This window comes from Mustela lutreola, chromosome 6, assembly GCF_030435805.1.
Source record: "Mustela lutreola isolate mMusLut2 chromosome 6, mMusLut2.pri, whole genome shotgun sequence".
NCBI lineage: Eukaryota > Metazoa > Chordata > Mammalia > Carnivora > Mustelidae > Mustela > Mustela lutreola.
Genome location: NC_081295.1, coordinates 7,220,864 through 7,235,538, shown reverse-complemented (window position 1 = coordinate 7,235,538; position 14,675 = coordinate 7,220,864). Strand labels below are relative to the sequence as shown.

The 14,675-nt window shown below is 47.2% G+C and overlaps 1 protein-coding gene across 5 annotated transcripts in view; it reads left to right on the top strand.

Moving 5' to 3' along the window:
- MAP3K4 (mitogen-activated protein kinase kinase kinase 4) overlaps window positions 1–14,675 on the top strand; it is a 114,331-nt gene that overhangs the window by 65,265 nt on the left and 34,391 nt on the right. For all 5 annotated transcript variants that reach the window (XM_059176605.1, XM_059176603.1, XM_059176604.1 and 2 more), the window contains exons 4-7: window positions 2,355–2,597; window positions 5,017–5,163; window positions 10,291–10,448; window positions 13,944–14,060. In XM_059176605.1, the coding sequence (XP_059032588.1) occupies window positions 2,355–2,597; window positions 5,017–5,163; window positions 10,291–10,448; window positions 13,944–14,060 (665 nt within the window). The remainder of the gene's footprint in view (window positions 1–2,354; window positions 2,598–5,016; window positions 5,164–10,290; window positions 10,449–13,943; window positions 14,061–14,675) is intronic.

Sequence of the window (14,675 nt, the reverse complement as noted above, 5' to 3'; positions counted from 1 at the left end):
AATAATAATAAACAGATGAAATAGTAGCAAATGATGCCATTCTTGTACTTTATTGCTCCTTCCTCTCTTCTTGTGTTTTATTGAAATAATTGGGATATTAATACTTGGATTTTTTCCTTATAGTATGCTTAAAAAAAAATACTCCTTTCTAGAACTTGATTATAATCTTCCACCAAGTTATCATCATGGAGTTGTATCTGCCTGTATAACTTCTGCTAATTTCATGGCTTTTCACTTCTTTGGGTATTTTTGTCTTGGGATCTTTATTCTGATTTAATTTTCATTTGACCAGACCCTACTGTACTTCCTCAGTAGTTTTTAGTGAAGTTCTTCAGTGAAGATAAATGAATTGTACTTTGAGTTCTTCCCTGTCCAAAGAGGTATCTTCTTTCTTCTTCGCATATTAGTGGTTTCTTGACTGTGCAAAAAGCTCTCCTCCAGCTCCTCCTCCTGTTCTTTCTGCCCTCCTGTTTTATCTTCCTGTGTAGCTCCTAGATCTGACTTCCATGTCTCTATTTTTCACTCAAAACTTCCATTCCTTTTTCTTTCGCTCTTTGTTGTGGTAATAATTCCTGTAGTTAATGTCTAAGCTATTAATTTTTACCACATTCATTCAGTTTTCACTGGCTTTATTGAACTTGTTTTGGGAATCTTGGTTTGTTAAATGTTTTCCGGAGGACTTCAGTGCGATTGTGCAGTAGAGTATTTTACGGATCTCTCCTGTTTCCTCCATTAATGAGTGTCGCTGTTTCGATGCTTCGCCTTGGTTCCCTTAGTTAAAACTGCTGTTTCCTCTTCAGTGCTTCTTAGTAGTTTTTTAATGTCTGTTCCTCACTGGACACAGATTGACCCACCGGGCACCACCAGTGGGAACACATTTCCTCCGCGGCAGTGTGGGTCTGGCTGTTGGGTCTCCCACGCAGTGTTGTTTTGCACGATGGACAAGTAGGGATTGTTCTCTTTCCCAGTGAGCCTGTAGCAGATGAGTGAACAGGCTGGAACTCTAGAGAATGCAAAAAAAAAAAAAAAACTCTTTAGAATTTTATCAGAGAAAGTTTGCAGAATTTTGTAGAGCTTTGAAGAAGCCTTTGACCTGAGATCATTCTGTACACCAGAGGAAAACAAGCGTTTATTATTGCCTAAAGCTTTTAAACAGACATGTCTTAACCCTAACCACATTGACCACATTTTAAAAATGATGTATCATTTAAAAAATTCCTGGCTGCTGTGGGAAACTGAAGTATGTATTAATTTAAATGCAGAAGTATGTGTTGAGCATAAAAGGATGTGAGCAGAGGAGACCAATTAAGAATTCACTCCATGAGAGGGAGCATAGATAGGAATGACATGGAGGCAGAATAGCTACAATTGGTGATGTTTTAAACCGAAGAGATTTTGAAGGGCATCTGGATGGCTCAGTTGGTTAAGCGTCCGACTCCTGGTTTTGGCTCAGGTCATGATGTCAGGGTCCTGAGATCAAGCTCTGTGTCGGACTCCGCCCACAGTGCTGAGTCTGCTTGTCCCTCCCCCTGCTCGCTCTCTTCCTCTCTCTCAATCTCTCTCTCTGGGATGGATAGATAAAATCTTTAAAAAAAAATTTGACGAGAAGTTGAGGTTTTCGAATTTGTTGGCCTCTATTTTCTCAATAAAAAGAGAAGGGAAGGTCTTTGGCTGTGATTGGTCAGGATGATGTTGCCAGGGGTCTAAGGACAGTGGGGAAAGCTCCACATCCCCTGTCCTATAAGGAAAAGTCTAAGGCATTTGAAGAGGGTAACTGTAAGGAGGGATGGGCAACCCTGGGATTCCTGGGAACATTGAATAACAGATACTTGAGTGGGACCACACAGGTCAATTTTATGAATTTTTTTCTATCAGCATCATTTGGTGTAGCTCAGGAGAGCAACGGACTAGAAGAGTTTGGTTGCACCAAGTAATTTTTGTATTTATATAAACAGCTCCCTGGTTTTGTAATCTTTTCTCCAATTTCAATAATTTCTGGTTTTCTCAGTCTGAAGATAGTTATGGCTAGTAATGTATATAACCTAAAAAATAAAGTGTTCTAATCATTTTAAGTATGATGATAAAATGTTTGATGCAAATGATGAACTTGATTCTTTTTCTGCTATGATGTTTTGAGAAAAACATTATAATTTGGTGTCCTTGTTATGATTTCTTATTACTTTTAGAACTTCTTGGGTCTGTGTTGAAAATGTTGAATTATTCTGAAGAATATTTTCCTGCAAAATTGTGATTTTGTAGATCGTCTGCAAACTATAGAGAATAATAGTTGATAACCGCAGCCTTAGGATGTGGTTTCGTATGCTCTCTTAACTTCTGTTGAATTTTTGTTCTAGTTTTCCGAATTTCCACACCCTATGTGGGGTTCCGATTATGTGCAGTTATCCAGGAAGCCACCTTCCTCGGAGCAGAAGTGTAGCACTGTGTCGTGGGATGAGCTGAAGTCCATGGACTTACCCTCCTTCGAGCCTGCCTTCCTGGTGCTCTGTCGAGTCCTTCTGAATGTGATACACGAGTGTCTGAAGTTAAGATTGGAACAGAGACCAGCTGGGGAACCGTCTCTCTTGAGTATTAAGCAGGTCTGTTTCAAGCACTCCTTAAAAATATTTAGTGATTACTGTGCTATTCTGCAGGCTTATAGTTTTTATTTTGGATTGAGGGTTTTTTTTTTTAATTGTTGCAAATAATGAAAATGTGCTTTGTGTGGAGTCCTTAGAGATAAGATTGTTGCTCAACCTTTCTGCCATCTCTTCCTTATTCCAAAAGGATATAAAAGTATGGTGATGAAGTGACACAGTCTGTAAACATCGGTCTTTGGAGGCTGGAATCTTAAAATTCACTTGTTAGAAGTAGTTTAAGTTCCTTAAATTTATTTATTTTTTGTTCTATTTAAGCTGTGTGGAAACAGATAAATGTCTTTAGAGTATGCAGTGGGGAGATGTTTGGACTTTTTGTTTGCTTAGACAGTTGCATGGTTTAAATAGTAATGACAGCTGCTGCTTTCTTGTTTTCATTCATTTTGGATGGGATTCTCTAGGGAGTTTGATACTCCAGAGGTAACAGGAATGACTGGAAGCTATTGTATCTAGCTCAGTGAATGCTGCAGAATGTTTGTTTTATGATATTACCATATCCACTATGCAGAATAAACATGTCAGATTTTGACAAAAAACAAAAGAAAAGAAAAGAAAGAGAAAGGTATGTTTTTGTCGATTGTGCATGTCCATCCCCTCATGATGGAAGGGCTAGGAGCTCATTGGTGACGACCGATGGCATCTGGGGACAAGCACAGGCCATATGATAGGCCCAGAATAGGTTTAGCTGGGAGGGGGTGACTCGCGCACTTCATTGTCCTCACTTCAAGTTTCCGTCTGGCACCCACCAGAGCGCTGCTTTCTCACTCGCTCTGCTGCTCAGCACCTTGCTGCCGGCTCCTGTCCTGCCATCCCCACTGGCCGTGCTTCTCACTTGGCCACTTGACTGCAGTGGTAATTTAGTAAGTTTGGGTAAAATACTTCCCTTTCTCACAGAAGGAATACTTCAGGAATGTAACCTGGTAAGACAAGGCAGAGTTTACCTTTTGCTGATGGGGCTATTGTGAGGATGAAACAGCACTTTATGTTAAAATTTTTTTAAAAATAAAAACAATACATAGATGAATGTAGCATTACTAGGATCAAAATAAAACAAATTTTGGCTAAGATCATTCATAGATTCGGTTATAAGTGAATGTCACCTAAGTGACATCTTTTTTTTTTAAAGATTTTATTTATTTATTTGAAGAGGGAAATTACAAGTAGGCAGAGAGACGGGCGGAGAGAGAGGGAAGCAGCCTCCCTGCTAAGCAGAGAGCCCTATGCGGGGGTGATCCCAGGACCCTGAGATCAGGACCTGAGCCTAAGGCAGAGGCTTAACCCACTGAGCCTCCCAGGCACCCCTAAGTGACATCTTTAACAGAGAAATTTACATCTGAACAGAACAGCTTTTAATAAATTTAACTCTAGCCATGGCTCTCTTATGAGGGTAATTATTTTTAGAACCTTTTAAGGGAGAAATTATGTTTATAAAAACAATCCATATTTATTTTAGAATATTTGAAAAGAACAGAAAATGATATAGACATAAATGAAAATTATCCTATTATGCTGCCGCTCAGAGATAACCACTGTAATTATTTTGGTATATTTTTCTCCATCTGTTTTTTTTACAGAAGTCAAAGAAAAAAAATATATATATATGAATTTTTGCCCTTAAATATTTTTTAAAAATAAGATTTTAATGTCTGCAGGAGTGCTCTGTTATATAGGTTCATCATAATTTATTTATCCCTATCATTTTAAATAATATTATGATAATACATGATAACTGTTATGATGAAAACACTTAAAGGGCAGTCATCCCATGTCAGCCTCCCACTCCTTTCCAGCATTTCCTGCTGGGCCTGCCCATGCTGGCACTCAGCTCTTTGTTTAGATTTGTTTTCCCTTGGCTTCCATCTCATTTAAACACATCGATCCTAGGTTTGGTGGTGATTAGAGGCTTTTGATGGTAAAGGTCACAAATCATAGTAGTTGCTATGCTGAATTATTACAAAGATGGTCATGCTCTGTGGCATGTATGTAAATTTGAATCCCTATTATGTTTTCAGACAAAAATCATCAGTTTTGTTAGGGGATTTTTCTCTCCTACCCTTGTCTTATAGAATGCAAACTAGTACAAAAGTAGATCTTTTTCTCTGCTTTATTTTCTACACAGATGTACTTGTGGGGTCATAGGTTTTCACAAATTGGTGTTTGCCCGTATGATAGCTTCTCTGTGTATTCATGCTATATTAACTGCTTTTCTTTTCAGTGTTCAGTTCTTAATTGAGACAACTAAGGTAGTTACCTAAACGGAACTGATAAGGACTTGGAGAGCGTGTTAGGGCTTTCGGAGGTTGCGAGGCTGAGGAGGGGGTGCGCTGAGGGTGCGCGCGGTGACAGACTTTGTGCCCCGCAGCTGGCGAGGGAGTGTAAAGAGGTGCTCAAGGGCGGCCTGCTGATGAAGCAGTACTACCAGTTCATGCTGCACGAGGTGCTCGACCAGCTGGACGGGACGGACTGCAACATGGACGCCTTCGAGGAGGACCTGCATAAAATGCTGATGGTGAGACCCCCGGGGGGTGTGAATGTGTGTGAGAGAGAGCAGAGCGCAAGCACGTGAGAGTGAACACGGGGGCAGCGTGACCAACCTGACCTTGTCATCTCATATTGGATTAAATTTGTTTCACCTAAATCCGCATTTTAACGAATCCTCAGTGGTTTTTGCGTTAGAATTTTTGATGAAGCTTAACTCAGTTCACTGTTTAACGTAAGAGTCTTCATCTTACAGCAGAATGGCCCAGAAATGGAATCATAGTCTGGTTCTGTTGTATCACGCTGTCTGGCATCAGCCATTTCTGTGTTGCTGCCCGTGCTAGGGCTGGGGAGGCCGGAGTGGACAGTAAGAGGCTTGTGGTCTGCTGGGACCTGGGCATGGGGGGTACTTGCACCCTGAGTGCCAGGGTGGAATCCTGCTGAGGTGCAGGGACAACTTGGAGACGGGTCCTCTCAGCTAGCCTGGGGACATCTGGGAGCTCTTAGCTGAGTCAAGAGTTAGCGGAGGAACCACGCACATCCGGGGAACTGTAAATACGGGATCTAGCGGGAGCAGGCTGGCTTTGATTTCTTCCCAAGAGGAGCTCCCCGGGCTTCTCACACCACAGGTGGTGTACTGCCTGGTGCTTTCCAGCCTCTGTCCTTTGGCTCCTATTAGTCCTTCCCGGTAGACATGTCCCGTTGCCTCACCTGTCCACTTCAGACTTACTTGGAAGTTTTACTTTTCTCTCGAAAGCTTTATCTGGCAGCTTCAGCCTTTAATGTACATTTACCCTCCCCGTACTCTCATGGCAGCTGTAATCGGGGCTGTGCTCTTGGTGCTCAGTGGTCTGCTGCTCTGCTCGAAGCTTCCTCAGCTAGCCCGGAAGCTTTGTAAGCCAGGGCTCCAAGTGGCCCGAGGTGCCCTTGTCTTCCGCAGTGCCCCGCAGCGTGTTAGTCTGTAACGACAGGCTGGAGGCACAAGAGTATATGCACGGGTGGTCCTGCCATGTGACAGGTCAGTGACACAAAGTAAAAATGACAGTGCTTAAGGGTATATTGTGTTTGGAATGCTTTAAAGACCTGTTTTGTGTGACCTTTCACTTATCCTGTCTTGGGATGGCTCCAGCACACCCGGATGTCACCCCCACTTTCTAGGCTAGAGGAAAGGAAAAGAGCAGAAGGGAGAAAGTATCCTTGTCGGCTCGGTCCAGAGCGGTGGTGCTCTCTCGGGAGCCACTGCTGACAGAGTTCCCCCGTGTCGCGTTAGCCAAACCTGGTGCCTGCCTCTTGACTGTCGTGGAGGCTGGGGATGCAAATACTTAGCTCCCCAGACTCTGTCGTGGAAGGACAGAAAGAAGAATGAGGGCACGAAGGGGACGTTCAGTATCTGGCATAGCACAAGAAATAGTTTTGAGTTTGAAATTATTTCCTGCGTGTTTGCGGGAGCACCCATAAAAGATCAAAGTGTGGAAAATGTGGCTACATTTTGAAATACTATTTATTTCTTAGGTTAGAAAAGTCCTTACCATTGAAAAGTCATGGTAAAAAACAAAAGCAAATTTTTTCTCTCTCTGTCAGTGGTTGGTTAAAGTAGGAGTTTAAAAAGCCAGAAAATGCTTTGCTTTCTGAACTGTCTTTGGTGGTTTTACAACGGCACGCACAGCACCCCTTTGCATGCGGTCACTGGGGCAGGAGGGAGAAGAATGAGGCAGGTGAACTGTGCCCTCCAGGTCCTTCAGCTTCAGTGTCGGTGGTGAACTTGTGGGTCATCTGAAGTGTAGGGAAGGAAGTTACTCCTTAGAGCCGCAAGTGCTTAGGATTTAGTCTTGGTTTTGCTGCCAATGAGCCATGTGGGGCAAGATCTGCCTTAATCTCCATAATTTCACAGATGAAGAGCTAGAAGTTAGCAGTGATTTTAAAATTGTGTCTCAAAGTATGCTCAGTGGCTAATGGCAGGTGCGTATTTTGAAAACTGGGGGAACCCAAACAAAATTGGTGTTTTCGTTAGGAAGGAGGGAGAGAATGGCCTTTGAATGATCAGTCACATCCTGGGTGCCACAGCACCCTGCTCTGGAGCCTCACCAAAAAACATCAAAAAGAATGAAGAGTAATGAATGAAATTCCGTGCTTAGTAAAGGAGGAGATTGACCACACTGCTCTCCTCTCCTTACCTCCAGAAAACTCTATTTGCCTTGAAATTTGGGCTAAAATGAGGGTTGGCCCAAACTCTGTATATTTCCTAGCCCAGCCAGGGATTCATTAGAGCTGGGATATCCGGGCTGTGAATGGTCAGGAGAGAAGCAGGAGGAGTCGCCATGGAGGACTTGTCAGGGGCAGATCTGCGAGACAGGGGAGCAGAAGTGGAGACACTTCCAGAGCCGCGGGAGCATATCCTGCTGGCTGAGGAGGAGTGTGAGCTTCCCGGGGGGAGGGGAAGCGGAGGTCAGCAGGTCGCCATGTGGAATCTCTGTGACTTCGGGGGATTTACTTTGTGTGACATCGTCACCCTGACTGTGTGCAGGTCTGGGGACGTACCTTGGTGAGCGTTCGCTTGAGGCAACAAGCCATATTGAAGCTGTCCACTGTCTTAGCTCATTTCTCTGGGCCTGGCCTTCAAAAGAACCAAGGCAGTAAACACGATAGAGATGTAGGAACATGCCACGATCGAAGGAAGCGACATAAAAAGAACTGAAGAGGAATGAAAATGTGACACTGATGAACAAGACGTGGCAGTTGCAGAAGAGCAGGAGGGAGGGCTAGGCCGCGCGCAGCGGGGCTCCCGCGAGGCCTGGCTCGTGCAGTGGGGTTCGTAGCGAAGGCTGCGGGTCCAGGGAGAGTTTTTAAATTGACGTTTCCAGAGACCATGTGAAAGCCTTTGGGACTGATTTTGTTAAGGGACAGAAATGAACAGAATTACGTGCATATCAGAGAAGAGGGAAATCGCTAGTGCGCGGTTCCCCCCGTGCCGTGAGGAGGTGAGTCTCCAAACACAAGTGTTGAGATCGGGAGGAAGCTTCGCTCGGCTGCTGCTAGGAAGGAGAGGACGGCGTGTCACACGTGACTGTGCGTTTTTGGTATCGAGAACATGAGGGGTTTCCATCTCAGGCCTTTTCCCCTTCGCTAGGAGGGGTGACATGGTGAGGGTGGGCACCGGCTCTTTGAGAACAACGGGGGGGGGTGTCGAAGTGTGCTTGTAGGGAGGAGGAGAGTGGGTGGAGGGGACGTAAATATTACCAGAATCGTACGCCTGTGGTTGCGACTGTGACGTGGAGAGCAGTGGCTGCTCCGACCCGTGACACGCGTGTCCTCAGCTTCCTGAGTGTGGCCCTGGGGCATGGGCTCGTCAGGCTCATCGTGCTGGGGGTTTGGCAGGCAGGGAGCTGAAAAGAATGGGCGAGGTGGTGGCGTGGGGGGTGGCAGCAGCAGGGCGTGGGAAGGGTGACCGCGTGGCTTCTAAGCTGAATAAGGAGGAAGGGGGTGGAGCAGGGGGTTGTGACCTGGAGAGAGAAACCTGCGGCCTGGAGTTCAAGTGAGGCTTAAATCAGAGAACAGTCGCAGAGGTGATGGTTGGACAGAAGCCTGTGGGGACGAGAGGAGGGTGCAGAGGCAAGCTGTTTGGATTGATGACTTGAGGCCTGGAGGGGATTCTGTAGGGACAGGTCTGGGGTGAAGCCCAGCGTGGCGGCCGAGCCTGGGGCGGAGAGAAGACGAGGTGAGGTGTCGGTGTGTGACGAAGGAGGACGGGCAGCTGGCGGTCAGGAGGTGACAGTATGCGGAACGGGTTCAGTGGTGTATCTGGCGACGTAAATCTTAGAGGGCCAGGTATTTCTTTTGTTTTGGTTTTAAATAAGACCGCAAGAGCAGTGGTTCAAAAGGCACCGTGGTGCCCAGGAGGATGCCAGCTGCTAGCAGGCCGTGAAGCCCGTGGTCATACGGGCGCCTCGTGGCCTGTACGAGACAAGGGTCATCCTCGGGAGACAGCCAGATTTCAGGGAGGCCAGGGAGGGGAAGCAGCACTCCGAGAAGCCAGAGGAGGGTCCTGGTCTCATATTGAAGAGATTTATTTTATTCGGCGAAGATGGTGGTAGACCCATAAATTGTAGGTTCCACGTGTACAGACACCGGCGTTCCGAAGTGTTCATAAGGAACCCCGGACTGCGGATTCCCACTGCACAGTGGCTACTGGAGGCCCAGAAGACCAACAGAAGACTGTTTTCTTAAAGACCTGAAATTGCCTACTGAAGATTAGTACTGGATTTCAGAAAGCGTTCATTCCAGCAAACTCGGAGAGGTAGCCTGGTGAGATAACTGTGGTCTGAGACTAAAAACAGAGCCCTGGGAGCCTTTGGGCAGAGGAGAAGCAAGGCAGCTTCGGGTGGGAGGGAAGCAGGGCGGCAGGAGATGAGGCCGGCGTCAGGGCTCGTCATTCGAACAGCACGCAGCGTCCGAAGGCGGTGGAAGAGTGACACCGTCAGCGTCCCGAGACAGGGAGTGTGGGGCTAAGGTGCTGCATGCTCAGCGAGGTGTCCTTTTGGTAGACGAATCCAGCGGCAGCGAGGGTTTGTGATCCAGCAGCTGTGACCCTGCCTCGAGAAAAGCTGGTGGAGAGAAACCCCAGGACGCAGTGGATACATCAAAATAAGGAGTATTTTTAGAAATCATAATTTATATGTCATAAATCTTGAAAAAACACTGTCGTAGAAATCTGGGTGTCAGGAAAGGATGGTGAAAAGTGTGTTCATTCCCTCTCAACACAGAAGATACTGCCTAACGTTAAAATAAGGAGTTAAGGAATAATCCCAACCTCTTAAAGGAATAATGTTCACAATATATTAATAATGAACGTTTTGGGGTGCTATTATTTCGATTCTTTTTTTTTTACTTCTGTGTAGATTGTGAACATTTTATTTTGTTGTGATCTGTAGAGATCGAAAATAATGTGCCGAGCTGCCGGGGAGTTGTGCTGTGCCGTTAAGAGGCATCCCCGTTTAGACGTCAGTTCTGCGGCGAAGAGTCTCGCTTCTCTCCGTGCTCCATGCTTGGCGGCCTTCTCACCCAGCTCTTCTGATCCGTAGCTTCCAGGTTAACAGAGGTGGAAGTCGGGGGCTGCTGAGTTCCATTCTCAAGTATCTCCTTTACGTTTTTGTATTTTAAGGTGTATTTTGATTACATGAGAAGCTGGATCCAAATGCTGCAGCAGTTACCTCAAGCATCCCATAGTCTAAAAAACCTGTTAGAAGAAGAATGGAATTTCACCAAAGAAATAACCCATTACATCCGGGGAGGAGAAGCACAGGCTGGAAAGCTTTTCTGGTAGGAACCCTTGTGCTCCTGCGTGTGCCTGCTGGCCTGTTTGCCTGTTCAGTTACGTGCACGTGACAACCAGTCCTGTGTGTGGGGGGGGGTGTGTGTGCGCGCGCGCGCGTGCGCCTCTTCCCTGGGTTTTGGGTTCCTTCAAGTGGGGATGCTCAGCTGGGGGCGGGTTGCCCCATGGGGACATTTCGCAACATCTGGAAACAGTTTCGACTGTGGTGATGGAAGGTCGGACTGATTAGAGGCCGCGGACACGGCTAAACATCGTGCAGTGCATGGCGGAGCCCTCCAAACCAAGCATATTCCACCCAAAGTGTCAGTTTTGAAGTTGAGGAACCCTGCCTTCGCGCAAACCCTCTTAGGCCTCTGAAGAGTAGCACAGGACTGTAGATCTGCGTGCATCAGTCTCTGTGGGGACACAGGGAACCCAAGGTATGCATTTCCCGAGACTGTTCTAGGATGTTCTAGTCAACACAGAATCTCCTTATAAGGCACAGGTTAGACATGTAAACAGAGGAAAACCCTGAGGGAGTAGGGTGTGGTTGCAGGTGTGTGTTTGGAAATGGAACGTCTCTTGTCCAGGAGTGGACGGCTGATGGTAGGGTGCACCTCAGTGGCCCCTGCAGGGGGCCCCTCCCCACTGCCGGACCCCTCGGCTCTAGACTCAGCCGTTGTCAGTGTGTGCCGCCTCGTCTGCCACTGTAGTGCTGCTGTCTCCTTTCTGTGCATCCCTGGCACCCCGCCTGGAGTAGTTTCCCCTCCCCGCTGTCTGTCCTCCAGGGCCTCGGCTCGCCCGGCTCTCTTCCCACCGCAGTGGCACAGTGTCCTGGACTCCGCCATCTCTGTGCCCTGCTCAGGACCTCGGCTCCCCCTTCTGCCCTCCCCGTCTGTTCTGTTCACATCCTCCTCACATCCTGTCCGCCTGTGTTTCCAGCGAGCCACCAGCTTGCTCCTTTCCAGAGCTCTCCAGCCCTTCAGGGACTCCCTGGGCATGTGCCTTTCCAGTCCAGGTCGCTTCCCAGAGTCAGTCCTCTGAGGGGGGGCCTTCCCTGCCCAGTGCGGCATCTCGCCTTCTCTCCGTCTCCTGTCATTTGGCTCGGCCTGCCCTTTCTTCCGTGTGCACTTTCTGGCCCAGCCTGCCCTTTCTTCCGTGTGCACTTTCTGGCCCAGCCTGCCCTTTCTTCCGTATGCACTTTCTGGCCCCAGGCTGGGCCGCCTGCAGAAGAGATCGTTTGAAAGGTCACTGTTTGTGCTGCAGACGCAGGTGCTGGGATTTCGCTGCGTCCCTATTTCCTCCTGTCAGTTTCCTTGTTTCTGTTGCTCCGCCCTCAGGTCTGTGCGGTGGGGGCTCTGGCCTTGGCCTGCCCCAGCCTTGCTCCGAGCAGCTCACAGGCTTTCCAGGCCCCGCTGAGGGCCTGGTTCAGGCCATGGTCCTCGCTGGGCCAAGCCTGTAGTGTCATCACGACGCCCATCTCCTTTACGTGCTGTTTCGCTCAGGTTCCATCAGTCTCCCTGCCATCCCTGACTGCTCTCTCTGTCTCACTCGCTACCGCCGATCCTTCAGGAAAGATCCAGAATCTGACCCCTCCACACCACTTCCACCACTTCCCGTTGCCACTCTTGCCAGGCTGTTCCTTCTCACGTGACTGCGGGCGCTCTCCAGGAGTCTCTGTGCTCAGCTCTTCGTCCCTTTGGTCCGCTCTCAGCACTACAGCCAGGGGTCTTGCTCACAGCACCTCAGACCATTTCCCCCTCTGTTCCAAAGACTCCTGGCTTCCCTGCTTCCTTGGTGAGAGTGGGAGTGAACGCGACTCCTCCGGCGGGGCACAGTCCGCCCTGTCTCCGGGCCACTGTCGTCCTCCCCTCCCTGACTCCCCTGGGGATCGTGTTCCCGGGTGGGGCGTGCTCCTGCCTCGGGCCCTTTGCACTTGGTGCTCCCTGTCCATGGCCTGCTCTTCCCATGCTTTCTTTCATGACCCATTTTGTACTCCCTTTGGGTCTTTGTCTTAATGTCATCTTCCCCATATTTGATGTGGCAGTTCCTTCTCACGAGCATTTCTGAGTTCCCTGCCCTGGTTTATTTCTCTCCGTAGCACTTAACAGTATCTGAACTATATCTTTTTCTTTTTTATTTCTTGTTTTATTCTCTATTCACTGGAGGGATTTTTTTTTTTTTAAGATTTTATTTATTTGACAGAGGGAGAGATCCCAAGTAGGCAGAGAGGCAGGCAGAGAGAGAGGGGGAAGCAGGCTCCCTCTTGAGCAGAGAGCCCGATGCAGGGCTCGATCCCAGGATTCTGGGATCATGACCTGAGCCGAAGGCAGAGGCTTTAACCCACTGAGCTACCCAGGCGCCCCCACTGGAGGGATTTTTTATCTGTTCTGCTCCCTGCTACTTAGTACATAACCGATGCTCAGTGTTTGTGGGGTAAACCCGTCGTGGATATTCTTGTATACTGTTGTTCTTGACAGTGGGTTTGTAATCGGGTCACTTTCCCACCGGGTTACTTTTAAAGCCCAGCCTCTTTGCCCACCAAACAAAGGTCGAGTTAGCATGACACACGAGGCCTTCCCGTGTGGCCCCAGTGGACTTTCTCAGTCTTACTCTCGGACTTACTTCTCAAGTCTTTTTACTCAGCCACCTCTGTGCTCCTTTCACATTGTGCAGTTTCTTTTTACAGCGGGTCTCTTGCTTAACACAGCGTCACGCCTTTTGCTCATATTCATTCTTCTTCCTGGACTTTCCTTCCCCTCCTCCATTCCCTTCCTGACCGAGCTCCCCTTCCCACTGCTGTTGTCCGGCTTCCGCTCTGCATTGCCTGCGGGCCCGGTGCAGCCAGGCCTGCGCCTGGGTTCGGTCTCCTCTGATGAGTCCTTTGACCCTGGTTCAGTGTCTTTTACTAGCTAGGAGTTCCTTTCCTTGAGTGAAGAGGTCAGGAAGCTGCTGGTGAATCTTTACTATACGGATTCAGTTTTGTTTCATACACTTGGGCTCACATTTTAATCCTAGCATTTAGATTGTGTACTCGATGAGAAGCATCGACTGTAGGCAATATTTCACGTTGATGGACGATGGAAAGCGAATTGTGAGGGAAATTTGTAAAAACAGGTGCATTTAAGAAATTCACTTTGTTTTTCTTGTGCTGTCATTTAGTTTATTAAGCTTTTAAAAACAGCTTGCTTTAGATATGTATTCAAGACTTATACCATTTTGGACATTTAAGATGAGAACTACACTTTTACAATAATTATATAGCTGCTCTGAATATAATTTAAGGTTTTAAGGTTTATGAAATAGAACAAATATAGATACTTGTCCATAAATGGGAGAGTTCCTCTTTTTCACATGCATCATGATTTTATGTAGAGGAAAATTCTTACTGTTGTTGATTTTTAAACTATTAAAACAGTAGGTGACCCTTTCACTGTCTTTTTCAAGAATTACGCAAGGACAGTTTTTCTTCCCTGGTTTACTTTTGTGTCCTTGTTTCCTAGTGACATTGCGGGGATGCTGCTCAAGTCGACGGGAAGTTTTTTAGAGGTCGGCTTGCAGGAGAGCTGCGCGGAGTTCTGGACCAGCGCTGATGACAGCAGTGCCTCTGACGAAATCAGGTGCCTTCATGGAGTTCTGCTTGTGGCGATGAGTCTAGAATGGGCCCCATTCCAACCCAAGCATGTTGGACCTTAGGCATTTCCATAGGAGACCTAAAGATTTCTATTTATTGCTGTTTTATCTTTTCATGGGCTTGCTTAGGATTTTCTGTGGAATTTTCTTGGAAGATGAACTTAGAATTTAGTTAGCCTAACAAAAATAGTGACTTTAGAGAAAGGGAGAGACAGTGTAAGTTGACTACAAATGAGTAGAGTGAATTCATCCCTCTGTCCTAGAATGTCTCTAATTCAATACTCATGTTGCTGTCTCCCCCCACCTTTTAGCAGTCCACTACTACATTTAATTGGCACTTGGCACATTTCTGTTTTTATGCATGGCTTCTTCCTTCTGTTGGACTTGAAGCTTGAATACATGAAACCATGCCTTACACATCTGTTGCATTTCTTCCACTGTCATGAGATAGTATTCAGGTTGGATCAGGTTCAGTTGCTGTTTCTGTGGGATTGTCAGCCATACGGCTCTTCCGTGACCAATTACTAGCTGTATTGTATGATTCAAACTTAGGAAACATTCAGGGGGAGCTGACTTCTCTAGAGCTGAAATGGTTGCTCTCA